We start from the raw sequence: 24,339 nt of genomic DNA, 5'->3' as shown, positions 1-24,339 counted from the left end.
GCAGCATCTGGCTAAATCTCGGGGAGTGGAGTAGTTTTAGCATAATTAATCTACTTTACATCTGGAGGGACGTCTCAAGTAGTAAAAATCAGAGTGGCTTATCAGACTATGTTTTACCCTCCCACCTGTGCACAGTGACGTCCTCTACCTACCCCTGCCTCCCTCTCTCTCTCTCTTTCTCTCTCTTTCCCTCTCTCTCTCCCTCGCTCAATCTATCTTTAAATACATGTTGTCTTCAGATTAGATAATGCTTTTCTTTATCCCGACACTATCCGGATGCGCTCCGCCCACTCTTTGCTCCTTGGGTCTTTCCATTTGGTAGGAGCTCTATTATCTGTATACCCATCTGTCACAAGGATTTAGATAAATAAATGATGGTGAATGTCATTGTTATGACTTTAATGCTTAATACTCAACCCCACTCTGTGCATATTGTTTGGTTAAGGGTGACATATTTGATATTTCATAAGCTCATAAGTATCCGATCTCTGTCTCACTTGATTAATCTGCAATACTAATCTGCTGAATTGATATTGAGGAGTGTTATATTCCCCTTTGAAGATTAGGTTTTTTATTTTCATTTGTATAACCCACTTGGAACTCTCCCATGACCATAATGACACCAATTGATAAAATTGGACATGAAAAGTGATATAATAGTCATTCGTTTCAGACTATGAGGATCAGTTCAGGCTGACTTTTGACACTAGGGCACCCACACAGTATAAGCAGACGCTCCCTCATGCACATCACCATGCACACATACAGGGAGGAGGAAATCTGACAATCCGGGCTCGAAAACCTCTAACAGATGACTCACTCTTTGCCTTTGCTCCATGCAACATCTGCAACTTAGAGTCTTTGCAGTCATTAAGCCCCACACAGCTTTAAGGAAGATGCCCAGATTGTGGACAATGGTAAAGCAGGAAATGGGGCCAAACAAGGGTATAAATGCTTGAAAATGTAATGGATCTACATGGGTATTTACCTCACGTCGTCATATGCAGGAGAAGTTCATAACCTCTGCTTGTATCTATGGGAGGGGCTCCATGATGCTGAAGCTGCTAATGGATTGCAGGAAAGTTCTTACAGACAGAGTAAGGCCGTTTGGAATATTATGATCTGATCACACCGGTGGACAGTTTTGCGGCTGGATTCGTTTTTACTGTATTTGACCTTACTTTTGGACAGCCCTCTGATTGAAAGTGCTTGAGTCTTTGGAGTTGCAGCAGGATTTTATCTCAAGGATTTCTTTGCGATTCAGGCAGATGTGACATTAAGGAAGACGATTCTATACTGGAATACTTCAGGAAAGATACCAGATAAAACATTGTCTACATAACAGTTAAGGCCTCTTTTCTTCTTGTGGCAGATTTCTTGTAGACCGGGAAAATCTGACTCAAAAGGTAAGAATAGAAATTAACTTTGTGGAAATGGAGAGAAAAGATTTAACCTAAAACATTTTTAGGTTACACATCAGTACAGGTGGTGACCAAAACTTTTATTTCATATGAAAACATTTGTGATTGTAAACATTTGTGAAGAGATTTTGCATCTAAAAAGAAAAATCGTAAAATTGTACAATTGACAGATTAATACAAAAGAATACAATTAAGAATGCTACTATGAACCTTTTTTCATTCTATGAGTATAATATAATATTCTCTGTTGACTAAGCTACTAAGGATTGAACCTTATCCACAGTTTTGCTGTTCTCATTTGATTAAACTACTTCTGTGTCTAATATTGGTATCTATTTTTGCCTCTCTCTTTCTCTCACACACACTCTATCTCTCTCTCTCTCTATCCATCTTTGCTCAAAACATTTGTTGAATTGATGAAAAGCTCTCTCATCATGGAGCACTCCGCCTCTATGAACTCGTCAGTGGTGGATGGAGACGAGGTGGAGGACCAGCGTCCCCTCCTCCCGCAGAGGATGGCTCCTCCACCTCAGGCCTGCACCCCGCAGTGTGGGATACACCACAACATCCAAACAGTAGATCACCCTGTGTGGCTGGATAGAACCCAGGCCATGGCCACCACGCCTTTATACAACGGCCAGCTTTATGTCACGCCTTCACCTCGCTCCAACAGGAGGGTGGACAAAGCCAAAGGCAAAGAGAAGAAAAGTGACAAAAGATCAGGAGGGGGTAGACAAAATCCCGGACACAAGGATCGAAATCATCAGTGCAAAGCCAAATCTCACAGACCCCAGGAGAGGGTCACTTCTTTCACTGACATCCCCGTTTCTCCCTGCGGGTCACCTTTTAAAAGCCCTTGCAGGTCACACTTAGACGTCAAGGATGCAGAGAGCAGAGGGCGCCGGAAGTCAGGTAACGTTTCGTTGGAGATGCACGACTGCCAGAGCCTCCCAGAGATCATCATCACCAGCAAAGATGACGACCTCCAGTCTCACAATGAGTCTTCTCAGTACTGTCAGGACCCTGCGGTGTCTGAGGCCAGAGGCCTGCTGCCAGGAGCTGAGTGTTCCTGTCAGAGCACCAGTCCGCAGCCCAACCCAAAACATAAGGTGGACACCAAGGACGACCCATACTGGAAGACCCACAACATCGGTTGGCGTCTGGTCCACAGGAGGGCTCTGTTTCTGAAGAGGCAGCAGCTGAACGACTGCGCTCTGGCCGTGGGGTTATTCGGAGTTGTGTTGATGGTGATGGAGACGGAGCTCTCCTGGAGCGTCTACAGCAAGGTCAGAGCATCAAAAGAAAACTTGTCTGTGGCCTTGAAAAAACGTTTGAAAGAAGTGGAGTCAAATAAGGTTTTTAAAGAAAATAAAATCATGCTGCACAGCTGCAGTTATTATCTTGAGAAAAGAACCCATCACTATTGTTGTTCAAAGCCTCGGCTTTTTCATATCTGAGAAATAACAGAAAGCACTGTTGTCACTGCATTTGTTATGTGCTCTCATTGTATTCACATATTGTACTGTGCTTCTTCTCAATACATTTTAAATGTACCTTTTTTTCCACAATCATTATCATAACTGTTTGATTGATCTACCAGCAACTACAGGAAAAAGCAAGCACAATATGCCCATAAAATCATTTTATTATATCAAGCAAGTGGATTATCTAAATGTATGTAAGATTATAAGATTATACAGGATCACTGTAGCCATTTCATAGATTGAGATTTGTAATGACAAACAACATCCATCAGCTGACAATGATATCATGTGTGTGTGTGTGTGTGTGTGTGTGTGTGTGTGTGTGTGTGTGTGTGTGTGTGTTACTGTCACCCACAGAGCTCCATCTACTCTCTTGCCCTCAAGGCAGTCATCAGTTTGTCTACAGTCATCCTGGTTGGCCTTATCATAGCATACCACTACTGTGAGGTGCAGGTAACTCGTCTCTTTATAATTACATAACCTGGTTTGTTTTTGGCCCAAGTTTCTCCTCCAGTGATTAAAATGTGTGATTAAAAGTGTCTGGAAAAGTTGTTTTTTTTTGGCATGCATGGTTAAAGTGTCCTTGATGTTTGGCTAGTCACTACATGAGGAACTGAAAATGTGTTTTTTTCTTCTTTTTAAAGAGCAGATTTACATATAAAGGAACTGAAGTTTCTCTATCAGTGACTCCAATACTTTTTGCCTGTTGGCCTTTTGAATTTGAAGCAATTGTTATTCCTCTCAGCTTGTTTAATTTGAGGGATTTATACTGTCTTGAAATCTTGAAAGGTGGCAGTGTCTGGTATTTACAAGAAAAAAGCAAAACTTATAGGAAATTCAAGAAAATAACATGATTGTGTGAAACAGAAATAGTTTTTTTCTTTCATCCCTTTAGTAATCTTTAGTAATCGTACAGATTTATCTTGGACCTCGAGGTCAGCTTCTCAGTTTCATCAGAATGCATTTTTTCTTATCTCTCTGGTAGCTCTACGTTCACGACATCGGGGCAGAAGATTGGCGGATTGCCTTGACAACTGAGCGTCTGGCTCTGATAGCGTTGGAGCTGACAGTAGTGGCCATCCATCCGTACCCAGTGGGTCTGCAGTCGTACTTCCAGCAGACCGTGACGCGTCCGTCGCTGTCAGAGACGGAGCTGGAGATCATCCTGGCTCTGCCCATGTTCCTGAGGCTCTACCTGCTGGGCCGGGCCATGATGCTGCACAGCCGCCTCTTCACTGACACCGCCTCCCGCAGCATTGGGGCGCTCAACAAGGTGGGGGACCACCTGTTGGTCTGCCTTCAGAATCTGGCTTTGGCCTTGACTTTGGTTTTTGGCCTTGGATAGTACTGTGATAAGATCATAACACTTTTGATTAGAGAGAAAATTAAAGTTTTCTGACCTGCTTATGGGATGTGATTCATGGGATAAATGGGATAGATAATTTATTTGACAATATGATTTGGACTTCTGGGCTTCTATTATGAACATTTCATGCACATGTGTTTATGTCTTATGTCTAGGTGGGCCGAGAGGTCTGTAGACGTGTGACACTTGAGGTGTGACTATCACAGTTTCCCTCCCATGAATCCCAGTGGTTTCACATGCTGATTATGTCCCTCGCTAGCTCTCCTTTGTCTGTCTGCTCTCTTTTCCACAGTTGATAATATCCACCTGGCTAATCCCTTCCCTCATTGATGCTATTTAAGAGTGACGAAAATGACCTTTGTCTCCCCGCCGCAATGCCAAACCCGCTATCCATGTATCAAGCCAGATGAGAACAATTTTTCTTATCCCTCATCTCCTCTGTATTATATAATCATAATCTGACAGGTGCTATCCTAAATAGTCTCACTAAGTAGACTCCTACTGTCAAAATTATGATGTAATGCATCAGGGTTTTTTTTATGATCTTCAGATACACTTCAACACCCGATTTGTGGGGAAAACATTAATGACCACCTACCCTGGGACTGTGCTGATGATTTTCAGCGTCTCTCTGTGGATTGTGGCAGCGTGGGGTTTACATGTTTGTGAGAGGTATGCGATGCAAAGTCAGACTACAGATGAATGTATTGTGAAGTTTGTAGTTAAAAATCTTCCAAATATTGGCAGATACACAAGTTTACTATTTGTACTTAAGGAGTAAAAACCAATGTTTGCTCAACTCATGAATGTATTTGACCACTGAAATAGCCTAGTCTCCTGCAAAAATTGAAATAGACTTTTGCTGTGAATGCATACAGTGCCTGATATTTACATTTGAAAAAATTTGAACCATACAACAAAAAAATAAAGAAACATTATAAGACACCACATCAGTAATGTGATGACTTTGAGGTGTGCTTTTATTTGTTACACTTTGGGTTAATATGACTTATAATCCCCGTCAAGGGGGCAATGGCAACACTCTGACTTCTTGCATTAAATTTAATATTATAGTCTTGTCCTTATTAGTGAAAATATAATACTAGTGCACATATACATGTCTCTAATGTCAAAACATGTCAAGCATATTCTGTGAGTTAAGAAGGAAAATGTAAAAGGTGTTACAACTTCCCCCAGCCTCCCTACTGATATTCATATACATCACAGTAATCAGTAATATGAAAGTAGATTCAGCTTCAGCATTTAGGACTAGAGGGAACCAAATATGAGCTAACTGAAAATATTATAATGAAACAAAGTCCTTAGGAGTCATGTCTACTGTCATGTCAAGATATCAATATGACATCAATGTCAAAGAAAAAATATCGCAACAGTCAAGTTTACTTTAGTTCATTTTGATCCTGCAGACATCACAACTACAGAGACCTGAGTAGTAACTATATGGAGGCCCTGTGGATGGTCTCTGTCACCTTCTTGTCCATCGGTTACGGAGACGTGGTCCCTCACACCTACTGCGGTCGGAGCATCTGCCTCCTCACTGGGATTATGGTAAGAAAGCACATACTGCACTGATAACATAAACAAGGATGAAAGTTTCCTCTGTAGGGATCTCAGATTTTTTTTAAACTAACATCAGATTAGTTCAGATCCTGAATACAAATCTCTCACAGGGAGCAGGCTGCACAGTCCTGGTGGTTGCCGTGGTTGCCAGGAAGCTGGAGCTGACCAGAGCAGAGAAACATGTTCACAATTTCATGATGGACTCCCACATCTCCAAGACAGTAAATACACATTTCCAATCTGTTTATGTTGATAAATGAATCATAATATGACGTATTATCAACCAGGCATTGAGAATTGTGATACTGTAGACCAATAACAGCCATCAGATACCACACATCAACTCACTTCTCTCAATAAATGTAAATCTGTGTGTGTAAGGCATAGAAATCTTGTGAGTGCAAGGAGTTCATTTTACCTTGTCGTCATACAAACCGTCATACAGCAGCTTGTTTCCATCATTTTCCAGCAGCAGGTCTTTGTTCTTTCAAGATATCGACACTCATTTTTAGAAAATGTAAGAACCGGACTTGAAAGCTGAGTATAAGGAAAAAAGTGAATTTAATGTTGGTGCTATTCAGCATGTGCAGTAAATAACAGGGCTTTTAGGTTATGTCCATGAACATAAAATAGCTCTCCTGAGTGATTTTTCTACATCTTTGTCACCAGATAAAAATTGCAGCAGCAAATGTGCTGAGAGAGACTTGGCTCATCTACAAACACACTAAGCTGTTGAGAGAGAAAGACAGCTCCAGAGTCCGCATGCACCAGCGGAAGCTGCTGCTGGCCATCCACCAGTAAGACACTTACCCTCATTTAAACCTGTTTCTACTCAAGTCACAGTGCAAGAACAGTTTCTCACTTTTTTCACACAAAAATGTTAAACTATTTTTTATTGTTCAACACCTTTTGTAGTATTTTTTACTACACCAATACTACTGAAAATAATATTTTCCTCCTATCTTGGCAGTAATCTGAAGGAAAAAATTATCAAAATTAGTTGCATGAATTTAATGTGAGGCAATAGGCTTAGTTCAAATTTAATGACCAGTCACTGAAAAAGGGTTAAGGTTAGGGTTAATTTACCCCAATCACTGAAAAAACACATTAACGTACCCATAGTGGTGCAGTAGCCAAACTTAAATGTTTTTACTCTAAAAGGTTTCTTTGTAAATCTGGATCATTCACAGACATTACTGTGAACACTTTCTACCGTGGTAACTGAGTATATTTACAGTACTTAAGTACTATTAAAAAAGTAAGACCTGACTTCAGTGTTCCCGTTTCTTGCCGTCATTATACTTTGGTATAATTCAGAGGGAAATAGTGGACATTTTCCTCCACTATACTTACCAGTTACTGGGTACTTTACAGACTACATTTCTAAATACAAAATGTATGATCAACTTCTAAAATATGAAGCATTATTATTGACTAAACTAACAATGTATAAATTACTTCAAATCAGCTTCACCATAACCAGCTACATCAGTGATTGTTGCAATATTATAATAGTGAGGGAGCCTGTAGCAGATCTGGCCATGATGTGGGTCAAATGACCTTTTAAATTTCTCTTCTCATCACTTTTCATATTTTATAAGTCGTGATTGTATTATAAAACACCTCCTGTGCCACCCCCTGTCTAAGTAGTTTTGTCTCCAGGCTGCGGAGGGTGAAGATGGAGAAGAGGGTCCTGGCAGACCAGGCCAACACACTGGTAGATCTCTGCAAGGTGAGAGAGGCAAGTGAACGCATCATTTCACATCCATCCTGTAAACGTCTTAACTAAGCATCGTCTAATATTCTCTTTCTGCCTCTTTCTTTTTCTCCAATACGCGGAACTACAACGCACCACGTGGGACATCAACCCCAACACAGATGCAGAGTGTGATGGCTGACGTCCTGTCGGAGGTGCAGGGCTGCAGGGGGGAGCTGGACTCGCACATCCACAGCCTGGAGAAGAACGTGGAGGAGTTGAGGGAGGGTTTCAGGAGTCTGATGCCTCTACTGTCCAGCACCCTGTCAACGCAGAACTCCTCCATCCGCCACCTTCTCAGGGAGCGGGAGGGGAACACAGAGACTGCCAGTGTGAGCGCAGACAGGTAGAAAGAGGCCGGGGGACAGGTGATGGACAACAGCAGAATGCTTTGCAAGATGCTCTCTGAGGAGTTTGCTGCTTTTTATGCAGTGAAACTCTTTCTGGGGTAGACAAATAAGTGTTAATAGAAAGGAAGAGTGTATGTAAGAGTGTAGATTTCTATTAAAAATAGGTAGCAGAAATACCAGAAAAATGTAGAAATTCTTTCTGGACAGATGTGAATAGACTTGAATAAGCTTGCCACTAACTGGACATAAATCAATACTAGAGCTACAGTGAGTTCATTAGTACATCAAAAGAACATTCGTCACCAACTTCTTCAATAATTCAGTTTTAAGAGACTTTACTGATGATTCCAGGTTCTCAAATGTGAGAATTTGCTGCTTCTATTATTATATTGTATTTTGTTTTGTTTTTCCACTGTTGATCTTATAAAACATTGATAACACCACCTTGAGCTATTGGATGACATTTTCACTCATTATGATTTATAGACCAATTGATCAATTAGTGGAAAGAATTAAGTTGACTTTGTCTCACTCAATCAAACCTGATCAGTTTGAGGACTCAATCACTCCCCCGCCTGAGTAGCTTCATCTGTAGTCAATACTGCACTTTTTTCTCATCATATAGTATAAAACTGGTGAAATGTGAATAAAGTTTGTATTATTAACCCTGCTGTTGTCTTCTTGTTGACCATACAACTTGTCACCCCAGGTCAAAATTGACGTAGTCTGGTTTAACTGTTTATTTAGTATACGGTAGAAATCATCACCCAAGTCCACATTATACCTTTTTAGCCACTTTACCACAGGTTTACACATATTTTTGAAAATGATCAACGGGCCTCATTTAAATGTAATTATAACTTATTTTTGAGTTAACCCTTCTTGTCCTGTCCAGGAGTGTTACGGTTTAATATTTCACATTGAAGATCATTTTTAATAAAGATGCTGTTTTATTAAATGTTTGACCAATCCTGATGAGCACAAAACATTATTTCCCAAAGTATGCACAAACACCATTCATTTAGCCAAAACAATATTTTATTAAGAGAGACAGGGTTGGAGGGTGGAATTACAGCAACATCTGATCTGTCAACACTGTCAGTGGAGCTTCCCTCCGCTGTCCAGTTCATCTTCAGGTCTCATAGATCAAACTGCTGGCTCAAAGGCGCTGATATCAACCGGTCCATCCCCTCCTCTCCCTTTCAGCTCCGGCGGAGAACAGCTAGTGCTGCTTCCTCCTGAATGAGCACCCTGCCGTAGGAGACAATGACAGTTAGACAACCAATGACAAAACAGAAGCCTTACAGTACAGAAATAGTGCGGGCGGTGCACACGCGCCATTGTCCTACACAGCGCTGACACAAGGGTCATAGTTTTCCAGCATGTGACTGATTACACCAAAATACTATACATCTATTTTACATACAGAGGGGTGACACTAGGCAGCTTTAACAGCAAAACTCACCAAAACAATTAGAGATTTTTAAAATTACAACATGAACTACACCACCAGCAGCTACATGAAATATGTTTGTTCTCAGCCTTCGAAAGGGGGGAGCCAGTGGTCTAGCTCAACCCTTCTGCAAACTGAGGTCACTCTGGCACTGGAATGAGATTAGAAGACCACGATAGAGGAAGTCCAGTCACTTAGCAGTGCGGTCAAAAAACTACTGAACGCTTCACATGAACACAAATACAAATAATCTGTTCAAGGTTTGAAACACCAGCTCAATGCCACAAACCTGTGAAGCTGTTCTGATAAATTAATGTGTTGTCTGTCACCGTAGCTGGTAAATGACTATATAACTTTTTGAGCTAAGTACTAAGTATTTGTTAGATTGATCTCAAAAGAAACAGGATCTTAACAGGGTTGACTGATCATCATTCAAGAAATAAAGAGTTTGTTTTCTTGTTCTTCTAATATTCTATTTTATATTTAATGTAACACCCAATGTGAGAAATGTAGTTTTCACTTGGTCACCTTGCAGCTGAATAAATTAAATCAGTGACAATAGATTTCACTTTCAGTCCTAAACAGGTAAGCCAAAAGAAAAGAGGCTCATTTAGGATTTACACCCAGGACCGCATTCAGTTTACAGCAATTCTGAAGAGCTTGTGGTGAAAAGAGACTAAACACCAAGTAACAAAAACCTTAATCAGTCCAGTCTGGTGCAGAGAAATAACTGATTTGGAAAACCAAAACCTGTCAGTGCTGTGTTTATTTTATTCTGAGCTGGTTCTGACAGTTTCAGAAGAGCTTGAACATGTTGCCTTCTGCTGCTTGAAAACAGCCCCATGACAGAAGTTGGTGTAAATAGAATAGAATATAACAGACCAGAGGGTGTAAATGACATTTCATATTTCATTAACTGAAGAAAAAAATGAACTTATCGCCTCATTCAAGTACTCAAACTGTAAAACATCATAAGACCCCTGTTTTGGCACCAGATGTTTCAACTGATAATATTATATGATAGTGCAGGTGATACTGACCCTCTGTGAGACGTGCTTTGCCGCCAGTGGGCTGACACAGGACTGTTGAACAGCCCACACACAGAACAACTGTCTGAGCGTGGCTGAACACTGTCGTGATCTTGTAGCATCCTGTAAATTAAACGAAAAGGAGAAATTTACCCCCACAGCCAACTTCTCCCCCTGTAAAAACATAGGTGACACTGGGCAGCTTTAACAGCAAAACTGACCAAAACAATTATAAAGATTTTTAAAATTACAACATGAACTACGCCACCAGCAGCTACATGAAAAATGTTTGTTCTCAGCCTTCGAAAGGGGGGAGCCAGTGGTCTAGCTCAACCCTTCTGCAAACTGAGGTGGCTCTGGCACTGGAATGAGATTGGAAGCCCATGATAGAGGAAGTCCAGTCACTTAGCAGTGCGGTCAAAAAACGTCTGAAAAGGACAAATTTACCCCCACAGCCAACTTATCCCCCTGTAAAAACATAGGTAGGCGTCCATTTTATTTTCAGTTTTAAAAAAATATGTACCTGGACATTTCACATCCATGAAGTAAGAGTTAGGACTCTGAACTAGACGCTTCTTCTTGTGCCTCCTCTTCTCCTCCTCAGGGGATGGGTGCAACAAGTCTTTTGCGAGCTGCAGAAATGAATTAAAAACAGTAATGAACAAAAGGAAACGTTACTTCAACCTAACGAAAAATGTTAACTTATTTAAAAACACGACTACACACAAAAATGATAAACCGCTATGTTATCGTCTTTTTAATATATCAGTTGTTTCTTAACTACTATATTCAAGTATAAATATGATCGTTTTGTCCTGATGAGACGCCTCTAAGGCTGCTGGCCTACATCTCATGGATTGGGTAACGCAGGCTAACGTTACGTATTTTAATCAAAAACTGACAGATTCCTCAAACAATTGATTATAAACCAGACAAATAATCACGTTTTCAACCCAAGTAGCGTAAATTAACAGCCACGTGTGTGTAATCTGGTGTTAATGCTCATATCCTCCGCTCAACTGGCTCCATGTTTGCGGTGTGTGCGCAGCCATCTTGTGTCACAATGCGCTCGCAACGCGCTCAAATGTGCAGATTTATTCGAGTCAAACTGGGATCAAAACTCAACCAAAGCGACCAGAACTGGCACCAGCAGCATCGCTAACTTCTTACGAAAACATTGAGCCGTGTGGCGACCCCACAACGCTTCGTTAAATGGTCAAAATGTCATTTTGTAAAGGCCTGCGGATACTCACTGGCATGTTGGCGAGGAAATAGCCGCTGCCGAAAAGGAGGCATTACCGGAAGCGACGGGTAGATATTGGTGGTTCCTTTGAGCTAGAGCCGGATGTGACGACTTTAACACGGCGCAGCGGCCATATTGGTGAGGTCGGGACTCCACGCTGTTCAATGTGGTTAACTTATGGATGCATTAGGACATTTTAAATCGCTTTTATTTTCTTTAGAAAGCTAATAAACACACCAAACCTCAAAATATGCACAGCGATAATCAAATATTTTATACTTTATTAAAAAGAAAAAGTACAAACAAAATCATCTTTATCAACTTTATCAGTATGTGCTCAAAAAAGGAATTATCCAATCTAATTTCATTATAACTGAGTAAAACAGGTAGTAGGCTACTTCGAGTTGATAATGTTCACTATTGGTTATTTACAGAATAATGGCTAAACTGTCAGGTTAACATAAGATTCAAAATTCAAGATTTATTTTATTGTCATTCCATTTCAGCAAGGATACAATGCAGAACGAAATTACGTTGCATAAGCTTCATCATGAAACAAGAAAATATAAAAACACCTTCAAGTGAACAAGTGCAGCAGTTAGCATAACTCATTAATACAAAATAAAAAACATAAAATACACTTTTAATCTTGTTACTGTGCTAATCTGTTATTCCAGTACTACACAAAATTTTACATTTTAATTTACAATTAGCCTACCACTACATTTTATGAACTTTTTACTTACCTCTATTTGTCTGTAGTGTTATTGCTAGTTAGCAGGTAGCCTATGTGTACGTTTTTATTATTTTATTATTGTCTATCAGTGTACTTCAGTTAACTTAAGGTAAATTACTATTACTATTATTAGTTTTATTTTCTGATATAGTTAATTAATAATTTAACATACTTAAAGAATGAGAGGAGTTTTCACAAACCGAAGTTTTTGGTGGGAAATCTGTTGTCAGTTTAATTTCTCAATCTCACGATGTACAAAGCCACAACAGCTGTAGAAAACATTAAATGTTAATATTAATACATATTAATGTTTTTTAAATTATTAAATAACTGCAAAAATATACAGTATTGTGAAGTTAGTTAAAAAGTCTGTAAAAGTGAATGTTCTCCCGACACTACGCCCCCTCTCCCTCCTCTTCCGGCTGTTCAGAAGTGTTTTTGTTGAGTGGATCTTTGAGTGCCATCAGCTCTTTGATCTTCACATAAGACTCACACTCTGGAGGGAAGTGGTTCCTCTGAGTGAGAGAGAGATCAGAAATCATAATGCAAAGCATCTTCATAGTGTATAGGAGAACATACTTTAATTAGGTACTATTATACAGTCCACTTGACATGAACCCCACCTGCAGACAGAGACGGAGCAGACCTCCACCCTCGGCCTGCATCTGCAGTGACGACAGGAACAGAGGCAGCGACTGCTCCGTTATTCTGTTTCCTACACAAATACACACAGCACGATCATTACAGTTTTACTCAAAAGAGAAACTGCTTTGTGAAAGCCCTTAATAAGGTTCATAATTTATTTTGTACAGAGCCCAGAAGGAGTAGCTGCTAATTAGCTCACAGCTTGCCTGGGAAAATCAAATTAACCTGAAGTGACCTGTAAATCATAAACCTCTTGTGAATCTTTTATCTGAATAATTCACAATATAAAAGGTAAAATTATTATATATACTTAGCACTTCTCTAAAAGTATGGTAAAAAAAAAGAAAAGAAAAGGAAAAAAGGGCAATACAGTTTAATCAAAAAAAAAGAGGGATGGCATTACATGTTTAAAAAAATAATATAAACTGATGTAAATGCAACTCCATCTGAGGAAACCTTTGCACAATGATTACTGAAGAAACTGATATTCACAATTAATGAAAGCTAAAAAAAATATCCCTGCTGTCAAACTTAACTGTGGTTGTGCCGTAAATAATTAGGATGATAAGTGTTTTAGGATTTTATTTGTAAGCTGATGTAAACAGTCACTGACCTGCCAGGTTGAGGGAGGTGAGAGTCGTGTTTCCAGGCAGAATGAGCTGTCCGTCCCTGTGCTGCACAGACTGGTCCAGCAGGGGGTTCACTATCTCCACTGACTCGACCTGGTGGCGAGAAAGAGACAGCTGAAGGAGAGCATGACAGGCTGCTGTATGTTTAAATCATATTCATCACCAAGAACATTGTGTCTCGAAAGAAAACTGCATAAAACAAACCTCATTCAGGGCTGCGTTTGACGTTTCCTGCTGCAAAACAAAGTATAACATAAAAAAGTAAAAAGATTAAACCTTTAAATGGATAATACTGTGTGTGTTTATATACATAAGGTGCAGAGATTGATTGTTTCTGGTACCTCCTGTGTAGATGTTTGTTTCTGTTTTCCCCCCGACTTTCCACCTTTACTTTGAGGCACCTTTAGCTCAGAGGCTAAAAGAGATTTACGGAGACAACATCAAAAAAAGTGAATACCTCTGCTGTCACAGGATAATAGAACAAGTGTGTATCAGTAGCAGGAGAAATAACCTTTCTTGTTAGATTTTGGGTTCTCTTTGCTGGCGGGCGCTTTCTCTTCTTTTTTGGCTGCTTCCTGTAATTTAACAGATACCAAGATTACTTGTCAGAATATTATTGCTCATTAACATCTTAACTTTCACTTTTACTGTCTGTTTGACAGATTTTAAGCATATTACCTTTTTTTTGGAGGTACTTTTGCTCTCCCCTTTGCCGCCGGGTGCTGAGGGAAGTTGGTCAGAGAGCAGTTGATCAGCAGAGGATTGATCAGCCTCAAGAGCTGCCTAAAAAAACAGAGTGAAAACAGTGTTTATAGTCAGGATTCATTTTCGGGTGTTAATATTAAGACATCGTCGCACTTACAGCCTGCATCCTCTCCAGGAGCAGCTTCCTCCTCTCCACAATTTCCTCGTGAATTAGAGCAAACTCACCAAGTATCTGAAAATGGACACAGTGAAGGGGTGGAGGTTTATCACATTACATAACATCATTTAAAACAACTTAACAACTGATTTCAACACATTATCCCCTGAGTTAAAATCTTGAAATGAAAATGGATACCGTAGCCAGATGAGCGGCTCCTGAATCTCCAATCTTATTGTTGGACAGTGAGAGAAGGAGCATCGCACGATTCAACCGCAGGCCCTGAGACACAAAAGAGGATGGAGAAAACACCTTAGCTGTCATGAAGGTAACATACAGAAGGTTAACACAGCACAGTAGACGAGGCTTTACCTGTGCGATATGTGCAGCGCCTGCATCGCCAATACAGTTGAATGCTAGGTTGAGTGAGCAGAGGTTCTTGTTAGCAGATTTGGTCGTTGAGAGAGCTGACCCGATCAGACGTGCGCCCTCGTCTCCTATCCGGTTATTTCGCAGGGACAAATGAGTGAGGCTTGACCAAAAGAAACACCCAAAATTAATCTGGCATATCTGTGTATCTGTATGTATGAACAGGTGTGTTGGAGTGTTGGGCTTCATGTGAGATGTGTGACTGCTCAGTGACTCACACGCTTTCTTCAGACAAGAGAAGGTGGTAGCTCTGCTCAGGAAGAGGGTTACCCTCTAATGTCACAACCCTGCCACAAACACAGAAGTGTGAACACATCAGTAACCTTGCAGTGGCTGATGCCTCTCCCTGCAACTTTGCCATTTTTAGACTCAAATTTAGCTCCCAATGCTTTCGCTCAGATTGATTTACTGTGAATCTGAGTGGATTTGCTGTTCGGCTGACAGGAGAATCCACTCACCTTAGGTTTGAGCACAACGATATTGTGTTCATGAGGGAGATTAGCATTCGATCTGTCAGGCCGGCCTGCCAAAACCTGCAACACGGGGTACAATATTACACAAACAAACAAAACAGTGACAGATGCACCAGGCACTCTGTAACATGAAGACTCTTTTCTCCAGCAGCTCATTACTTACTGAAGGCTCTGCAGCTTGCTCAAGGAGGGAAGCATCTTGTTCAGCACACGGGCAATCTGCCCATCTACTTTCCATCCTGTGTATTCATGACAAATTATATAATGTATTTACAGAAGATACAGAGCTGCTGTGAAGTTTCAATGACAATCCATGTCACTTAATCTCTGACATGATACACAATATGATATTTACATCATTTAAGAACATAAATACTGAATGACATGATTACAGATAACCACAGTTGGCTGCAGAAGGCTCAGAAAGCCAAATGAGAAAGCAGAAAGTGAGACATTTGAATTTCAAATAAGAGTAATTATTTCAAGATTTTTTTAATTGAATTTTCTTTGGATGCACATCAACATCAAATTAACAAAACAACATTGTGAATTTGGTCCAAAACATCCATAGTACAGGCAGGTACAGAGAATCAAGAAGTCACAGTAACCAACAGAAAAGCAGAAAGCAAGTCACACACACACACACACACACACACACAAAGGGGAAGGGGTGGGGGAGTGTTGTGTTTTATTCTCACCAAAAACCTTCATGCTCTTGGTGCTGAGTGAGTCTTCATTCTCCAGCTCCACTTGGAGGCAAGGCTTAGGCCAGGAAGGTTCGACGTTTATCTGGGACTGGCTTTCCTCTGAAGGTACATTTATGTTAATTATACATAGCAGTGATAATATAAAGCTGGGATGACAAAACTGTCAATTGTTGTGTATTTAGATTTCTCACACAGCATTAATTTCACAGACATCATGCTTGGACTTATTTCTATTGGTGAACAAACTCTCGAGTTAACAGCCATAATTGTCCAATTTACTATAACTGAAAAACCAACATTGAGAAATAAGCAACAAGCTTTTTAACCATCTGTCTGTCTCAAATCACAACGGAGCTCTTCTTTACCTGTGTTCCCTCCTTCAGCTTCAGTGGTGGAGGAGTCTGGTTGCTTGGTGCTGACATCTGGGATATCTTTCATATCCAGAAGAGCACAAAGCGCAGGGAAGTCAATCTCCACATTGCCCGAGCACTGGTATTCATCTGTGGGACAGCAGGTTTAATAGCATTTATTTACCATGTGAACATCGATCATCACAGAAGACCAAAACAGAGGACACACAGCCTCGATACTGTTTCTTACCAAAAGTTTGAGCAGGCATTTCATTTGGAGTCAGTCCTGGAGAACAACAGAGAGGGCAGATATTTAGTACGCAACATTAAGCAGTTTGACTGATGTATTTTGACATTTTACATGCTAAAATCAAGAGTTTCCACGTTTCTCAAGTGACAATAATGTGAGTAAAGCTAATGAACAAATGCTTTAATGCTTGTTGTAAAGTCACAAGTCATTAAAATGTACTCCTAAGTTGTCATTCTGCAGACAGACATCTAAATAAAATGTAAACAATATGATCTCATGACATCCCACAATGAAAAGTCATGTAGTAGTGTTAGGAAACTGACTATTTGATGGAAAAACTACATTAAAATTCAAAAGCTGCACATTTTATAACCTGTCAAAATGAAATCACATTACTTGGTTTTAGTGGTATAAAGTATTTACAGTTTATACATTTACTGTAGCATAAGTGAAATTGTACTTAACTACATATTTTAAGGTAATTGTAGTAATACTGGAGTATTTCCAGTGCACATGTTACTTTATATTTCTACTCTGTATCAATACATGTTCCTCCACTGCATTTATTCAACATTAAATTGTTTCTAGCTACTTTACAGAGCCATACTGCACATGTTATAGCCTCAATGTCAGCTTATAAAATATGATCCAGTGTGCATTAAGTAGTATGAGCATTACAATACTTGGTGGTACTCTGTAGGAATAAGGCATAGGGTGGATTGAGGTAATGTGGGACATTGACTAATGTTGGACAACTAGCTCCAGTGCATTTATCTCTTTTTCTATTCAATTCTTTTAAAGCTAACTAGTATATGCAAACTTTGTAAGTTATATTGTTTAACATTACACATGTGAACATACAGGCTGCTTGTTTGTCTGATGCAGAAAGCAAAAAACATGTAGGTCAACAAAATTATATGCTAGTATTTCTAAGCCTAAAAATAGTGTCCCAGATTACAAAATCTACAAATTCTGAAACAATTTTCCTTTTTAAGTACAATATCTAAAAATAGTCTTCTGATTTAATAAAGAAACATCTCAGTGATTTCATAATGTTATTAGGTGTTTATATAATGTATTGGATTCATATTTAAATATGTTGAACAAGTCAGAATTGCAAAAAGTGTTCCACATTACCCTAATCTACCCTACTTTTTGTTTAGCAGTGTATGAATTGTAATGGCTTTCATACATTTATTTTGTACTCTTCATTCTGTAGCTCTTCTTTATTTGCAGTCTATTTGTCCTCCTCAGTGGACCGCTAACAGTTTACTGCTGCTTTTTAACATCTACGTCTAACCTGCATTTTTCGAGGCTCCCTCATCGACTCCAGTCTTGTCTGTCTTGTCTTTTCCGTGCTTCTTTCTGGACATTGTTGTGTCTTAAAAGTTAAATGTATATAACCCACATATAAGCACGCTAACGCAGTTGTGCTGCTGTAGACACAAACGTAGTGGTTGTCAATGGCGTTGCTATGGTAACGCCGAGTCCAACGCGAGACTTTGGCAAACTCTTCATGTCTTATCTTTTTTGGGGGGGGGGACTTTGTAGCGTTTAAGATAAGCTTTAGTAAATGTTTGTAGATAAAAGTGTAAATAGTTAGTGCGATAGTAGCATAGACTGTATAAAAGAAATTTCAGAGGACCAGAACCCCCGCCTGGATAGGATAGTAGTAGTAGTAGTGTAATCTCGCGAGAGTTGCTGTAAATTGTTCAGTAAATTGTGGTTCACTTGAGAAGAACTTAAATGTATGTTTTTTGTTGTTTTTTTACTCTAGTATGACAATCTATGCTTATATTTCATATTATCTGTACTAACTGAGAAAGAAAGGACATTTTAATTTTCCAGCCTTTCAATTCAGACACTACAGGACTGCATTTTTACTAAAAACAGCAGCAGTTAACAGACTTATATATAAAAATGAAGGAATCTAATTTGACTGATTTGATCAAACAATGGCAAATATTCTCTATATCACAGTCAATATTGGCCTCTCAGACATATTGTTTTGTTTTTAAGTCATATGGGCAGCATTTTATGTATATTTGATCCTTTTTCTTAATTCAAGTTTGATATATGCCTTTATTTCTTTTTTTCCCCCTTTATGGTAATTTATGATTTCATTCCTAGTCACATTTACTGTTTCAGTGCCCTGCTGTCATTTATTATTATACCATAAACCTTATTATAAGACTGTAAAATATCATGCCTCCATTACATATCTTTTTCAAAAGTGTTTGATTACCACATTGTAGGGATCGTGGCAAAATGTGTGTTTATATATGTATATTTTCTGCTATATTGGAATTTCTTTAACTCCCTAAAAAGTCTGTATCACTCAGACTAACCTTATATTAATGTGTGGATTTTCTGCTTTTCTATCACTACAGATGTCTTACACACATCACAAATCATAGTTTAGGAAGTGTCATGTATTTGTGTTAATTAGGAAAACATAACGACATCGAGTGTATTCACAATAATGTAGTGCTTTTTATTAAAAAAACAAACAAACAAAAAAACAAATATAAAACAAAAAGTAAAAACCAACAGCAATTTTTTCCATGACTTAAGAATCATAATTACAAACTTTTAACGAGTGGAAGAATTTTTTTTTGACAAACTGTACACATCACAAAATGTCCGCCAGTCTGCCATTTACAATGCTTGCATCTTATTTTGTGATTGTCTAAAAATAACTAAACAAATCACACAAAAACACACAAATACAAGTACAAGCATCATACAATGACCGCTATCACAAAACGGAACCATTTCCTATTTGAAAAGAAAAAAAATAATAATAATAACATGATATTGGGCTGACAGCTTTACTTTTGTTTCTGTCACCTTTTAAAAATATCATAACATTTTTATGTTGGTTTGTTTTTTTAGTGTTCAACACTTTGCAGCAAAAAACAAGGAGTACATTTCTCCTCAAAAAGTAATATTATTAACAATATTCAGTGACAAAGGTGTTGTTGCTGAGTCACCGTCATGTCCCAATGCCTTCTGTGTCCATTTGACATTCTTCTCGCTCATGCAGTACATAGATGAATTTCATTTATAGGCAACAAAACTCAACTTAAGTTTTTACGTCGTCAGGACAGTTATGGTGGGATTTTCTGGACATTTAAAAAAATCATTTTTCCTCCGAGCTTAAGTGTCTTCATTATAGTAATACAAACAAAAAATTTAATATTATTATTATTATAATAATCATAATACATTTAGGGCTGAGTCCTGTACAGTAGAATAATAAACAAAATCCATTTTCGATATTGCTTTTGGAGACACTCCTCAATGTAAAGTGTGTATATATACATTAACTTGGCACTGTACAGCTTTCCCGTTCCCTCGCTCTCCCTCTATCAGTGTCTCGTTCTCGTCACTTCTCTGTCAGTTAACCGCATTGGGACATTGCAGGTTGTCCCTTTTTAGCAGAGGCATTTACGGGGGAAAAAAAGAAAAAAGAAATCTCATCAAATATCACAATTTCTTTTAAAACATTCTCCATGGCAACCAGGAACATAGTTGAAAGACAAAAAAGGAAAAATCTTAAGTCCCTTCCCCTCCCAATATACAGTATACACCGCCCCACCCGTCTCACAGAATATAAGAAAATATGACCATCACGATACATTTCATGTTAAGTATTGTTTTCCATAGTTTCTTAAAACTGTTAATTGCCATCGAGCCCTTAATTTTTTTTTTCCATTTTTTTTTTAAAAAGGTATATCTTCAAGAAATCTGGTACAGACACACGATAAGTGTGTACGCACGCACACACTCACGCAAGGCAGTCGGAGAGCACGGCTGTGTAAGGCGTTACAGTTAAAGCCAGTGTCCCCCGCCCGCCTGATTTAGTTAAGCTGGTGAATCATGTTACTTCAAAAAAGAGGGGCGAAGCTGACTGCCTCACGAAAAAAAATAAAATTAAAAATTAAAAAACCTCAAAAAGACACTTTGACTGACAAAAGCGCACACTCGATCCTCCCTCCCCTCCCGTTCCTCTAAAAACAAACACACCCCTGGCCTCTTCTGTTCCTAAATGAGTTACTACATTATAACAGTAAAAAGATAATAGACTTTTTAACTCGCTTTTTTTTTCAGACTGCATCATCCAATACTGTGAGAGTGTTAGTGTGTTTTCATAATAGATACATTACACAGAGCTTCACAATATCCATGGTACCAAAAGTGCAGTTCACTACCCTCTTTCTCATGAGCAGCATCTGAGCACACTGCTCAACTTACATTTCTCCTATATCATCCTCCTCCTCATCATCATCATCATCCCCCTTCGGTCCAGGCGCAGATCTTATTTGTTACATCTTGTCATTGCAGCTAGGTCACACTAGGGGGAGCAATTCTCCAGCATTTTCATCCCCACTAACTGAAACCAACTAGCCATCGCCTCTCTCAGTCTGTCCCTATTCAGTACCACTTGTTTCATGTCTGATGCTTGCTAGTGGAATTCATCTACCCATGTCTGTAATGTTCAATGCATTTAAGTGCATGGGTTATTTCTCCTATGTTCATTTTCCCAAAATGAGAAACAACACAAAAAAAAGAAAAGAAAAGGTTTTGCATCACACTACTTAAATAAGCAAGAAGTCTGGGTCGGCTTCCTCTTCGTGCTCCTTGAGAACTCTTAAAAAGCTGAAATTGCCATAAAGTCAGCGTTTCCAAACCCCCTCCACTCTCTCAGAGTTGAGATGACAGTCTTGGAAGAGGTAAGCTGGAAGAGGCCCCCAGGGATGCATTGTGGTCCTTTTAATGGTTGGATAGCCAACAATGCTCATTTCCCTTTCTTGCTGTCTCTTCATTTTCTGCCCCCTTTGCTCACAAAGTGAAAGGCAGTGTGCTTGCCAGGCACATGGCAACGTTATTTTCTGCCAACAAAATCACCGAATCCAAGCGTCCGTCGCCGTAGCCGCCGCCCGGCGCCCTCCTCCAGGAGATAAGTGACATCTATGGCTGTTGGAAGAACACAGAAAGAGGGGGAGCGCTTAGGAGCTTAGACAGAAATAGCTGACAGGTGAGGTCTCATATCAAAGAAGCAGCAAAGGTAAAAGGTAGGCAAAGGTGTTTCTTCTGCTACTGATGCTTTAATCTTCAAAGTGCTCAAAAAAAAAGTCTGATAGAGTTGGCAACCTTCTTTCGAACTGTAAGCCTGGGAAGCTGTGTCCAAAAATGTCTGTGACTTTCTGAAAGCACCTATCGGACTTTCGGCAGGCGTGCTCAGGTGTTCAGGTGACATTTTGGGGCGGGGTTGGTCTAGAGTCCTTGTCATTCCAAGTTTTGTTACACTCCTTTCTTCCTGTTCTTAATATTCATCTACAAATAAAAGCCTATTGTTTCTTAATCTGTTCCATTGCAACGCTTTAACAGCAAATTCTTCCTCCGTGCTTCCTGCAGCTGCTTCACGCTTGACAACAAGACATGGTGGTGCACTTGGATGGCTTTTATTGTAAAGCAGCTGCAGGAGTTTGAGACCAACAATGCTTTAGTCTTTAAATACTCTCTGACCATTGGTTCCTCCTAAACAGCTAACACATCTAGAGTTTCATTTTTTAAAAAGGCTCAGTAATTTCCTCAAACAACTGGGCAATGTAGTTTCTAGCAGGGGCAACTAGTAACTTTGTTCGGGGACTATTTTCAGCAGCGGATTAATACACATTTGGTGCTCTAGTGAGTTATTCTGGCAGAAGGATCAAGTATGTGGGGTTGACTCAAAGGATGTGTTTTAAATAGCTTTTATGGCTCAGAGAAAAATGCGATATCAAGCTTTGGAAAGACAGACGGTACTTGATAATGGAATCAATTAATAGTTGGTTTTAGTTTCGGGGAATTTGTTGACTATGAAGGAAAATACAGAATATCACCAGAGCCACAGTGAGTTACTGTTAAAAGTTGATTGGAGATTTTGTATTTTTTTGATGAGCTGTCAGCAGATTGAAGCAATGAAGCAATACACTGCAACGCTGCATGGGAGGAAGAGACTTCACTGCAGTTTGGACAAAGCATTGAGAATCAGCAGATGAAGAAAAAAAAGGGAGGGGGGGGGTGTTCCCATCTGTTAAGAGAATTGCTAAAAACAGTATGACAAAAGTAAGAATTACAGCAAAATCTGAAGTGCAGATAGTGCTTCCTCTTCATTCCCAACTCCGTGTAATGGACAGTTTCTTGCCACTCAGAGAAGGTACAAAAAATGCTATCCGATATGTTAAAATGATGCGTCACAGCAAGCGATCTGGAGCTTTAACCCTTATTCGTCTGTTGACCTACCCCCCTGCTTCGTGCTTGGTCCCTCACCATTCTTGTTGGGTGTTCTGTGCAGCAGATCCAACAGAATCTTGTTGAGCCGTTCCCTCTGTGCCTCCCTCCTGCCCAGCACTGGGTGGTGTAGCGGCGAGGAGGCCGAGGAGGACGGGAGCTCAAGCATCTCTCCTATCCTCTCTGCTGTACCTTCCTCCAGCTCCTTTCGCTCTTCAGCCTCCTGTCCATCCTCTTCCTCCTCCTCATCGTCTTCGTCCTTGTCTCCCTCCCCTTCACGTCCCGTTTGTCGGGGCTTGCCCGATAGGAGTTCAGGATCCTCTGGAGCCATGTCCATCTCATCCTCAGCTCCTCTCCTCTCTTCAGCCTCGGCTGGGAAGTCGTCACCCCGGTCGCAGGAAGAGCCGTCGTCCTCGCAGCCCTCGGCTCCTTTGGGTCGTTCGCTCTTCCAGGCCGAGCGGCCCCCGTTCCTCTTGTAGTTGTCAGGAACATAGTGAGGCTACAAAAAAATGTCACCATCAGAAGTGCATCAAAGACGATTCAGAAATACAAGGCATGGTTTCATTTAGCCAAGTTAGGCTTCACATGGTTAGGGTTAGCAAACGGACAATCAGTGCCAGGAAATTCAGATCACAGGCAAGTTTTGGAAAATCACTTAACCTAACAGCGACCTGTTCCTCTGTGGAGTAAGAAACAAAAATAAACACAAAGCTAAGAACTACCACAGACTAGGATCAGTCTTTCATTAAGTCTACAAGCATTCTAGTTTACACTGTGCTAAAGTATCCATGCCAAATATAAAGCTGTAAACGTGCAAACACAAGTGACGAGCTGTAACTAGCATAAATCAGGTGTGGTTTTGTCTCATTTGTTTCTGCTTATCTTTGCCCTCACATGCGAGTATTCTGAAGGCCGGCTAAACACTGAGAGCAAGAGAAGATGTTGAAAATGTGTCCTAAGTTGTAATAAAAACCTCCTCTCTCAAAATATATTGAAGTGTTTATAAATCAGTCGGTAGCAGTAGATCCTGGCACTGCAGCTATACCCTGTCAGAACCCCCATCACTCACCGAGAAGTCTCTCTTGGGTGCCAGCCGCTTGGGGAAGTGGTTGAAGGCATATGGCTTGGTGCAGACTGGGTAGCGGTTACGATGGATCTTGTAGAACAGGTGAGCCGACTTGTCCAAGCGGTAATCACAGATGTACACATCCTGCTCTTTCACACCCTTGGGCCGTCCTGTAGGAGGACATTAATATTGTAGTAGTCAGGAAATGCCACAACTGGGAGATATTTGAGA

The 24,339-nt window shown here is 39.9% G+C and overlaps 4 protein-coding genes and 2 non-coding genes across 8 annotated transcripts in view; 1 reads left to right on the top strand and 5 right to left on the bottom strand.

The window, feature by feature from the left end:
* Window positions 1-1,855: 1,855 nt before the first annotated feature.
* LOC128374019 (small conductance calcium-activated potassium channel protein 1-like) lies at window positions 1,856-7,958 on the top strand. The gene is made up of 9 exons (XM_053334240.1): window positions 1,856-2,707; window positions 3,263-3,358; window positions 3,891-4,178; window positions 4,822-4,943; window positions 5,699-5,840; window positions 5,963-6,073; window positions 6,522-6,649; window positions 7,515-7,584; window positions 7,731-7,958. The coding sequence occupies exons 1-9, from the start codon at window positions 1,856-1,858 to the stop codon at window positions 7,956-7,958; spliced, it is 2,037 nt and encodes a 678-aa protein (XP_053190215.1).
* A 1,020-nt stretch (window positions 7,959-8,978) lies between these two features.
* rps27.1 (ribosomal protein S27, isoform 1) lies at window positions 8,979-11,734 on the bottom strand (the record flags this gene model as incomplete). Its single annotated transcript, XM_053334533.1, has 4 exons — window positions 8,979-9,209; window positions 10,452-10,562; window positions 10,963-11,071; window positions 11,693-11,734. Coding segments are annotated over 4 exons (291 nt in total), but the record flags the coding sequence as incomplete, so codon positions are not given.
* On the bottom strand, window positions 9,488-9,617 carry LOC128374788 (small nucleolar RNA SNORA35). The gene has a single exon (XR_008323044.1). It is a non-coding gene; the product is annotated as a small nucleolar RNA SNORA35 (small nucleolar RNA).
* LOC128374787 (small nucleolar RNA SNORA35) lies at window positions 10,727-10,856 on the bottom strand. Its single transcript, XR_008323043.1, has one exon. It is a non-coding gene; the product is annotated as a small nucleolar RNA SNORA35 (small nucleolar RNA).
* A 1,079-nt stretch (window positions 11,735-12,813) lies between the features above and the next one.
* On the bottom strand, window positions 12,814-18,136 carry lrrc71 (leucine rich repeat containing 71). The gene is made up of 17 exons (XM_053334080.1): window positions 18,064-18,136; window positions 16,764-16,799; window positions 16,529-16,663; window positions 16,155-16,262; window positions 15,620-15,695; window positions 15,442-15,528; window positions 15,202-15,270; window positions 14,927-15,086; window positions 14,753-14,836; window positions 14,555-14,629; window positions 14,371-14,475; window positions 14,204-14,267; window positions 14,034-14,107; window positions 13,897-13,923; window positions 13,677-13,785; window positions 13,042-13,133; window positions 12,814-12,933 (listed from the first exon to the last, which is right to left on the bottom strand). The coding sequence occupies exons 1-17, from the start codon at window positions 18,134-18,136 to the stop codon at window positions 12,814-12,816; spliced, it is 1,494 nt and encodes a 497-aa protein (XP_053190055.1).
* Window positions 18,137-19,238: 1,102 nt separating this feature from the next.
* The window catches only part of ash1l (ash1 (absent, small, or homeotic)-like (Drosophila)), a 30,948-nt gene continuing 25,847 nt past the window's right edge, over window positions 19,239-24,339 (bottom strand). For 2 of the 3 annotated variants that reach the window (XM_053333932.1, XM_053333931.1), the window contains exons 24-26: window positions 24,112-24,278; window positions 23,055-23,541; window positions 19,239-21,743 (exon numbers count right to left, since the gene is read on the bottom strand). In XM_053333932.1, coding sequence (XP_053189907.1) covers window positions 21,652-21,743; window positions 23,055-23,541; window positions 24,112-24,278 — 746 coding nt within the window. In that variant the 3' untranslated portion in view covers window positions 19,239-21,651. The remainder of the gene's footprint in view (window positions 21,744-23,054; window positions 23,542-24,111; window positions 24,279-24,339) is intronic. The other variant, XM_053333933.1, reaches the window with a different exon arrangement.

This window comes from Scomber japonicus, chromosome 15 (genome assembly GCF_027409825.1).
Source record: "Scomber japonicus isolate fScoJap1 chromosome 15, fScoJap1.pri, whole genome shotgun sequence".
NCBI lineage: Eukaryota > Metazoa > Chordata > Actinopteri > Scombriformes > Scombridae > Scomber > Scomber japonicus.
The sequence above is the reverse complement of the archived record's forward strand: the minus strand, read 5'-3'. Positions and strand labels throughout refer to the sequence as shown.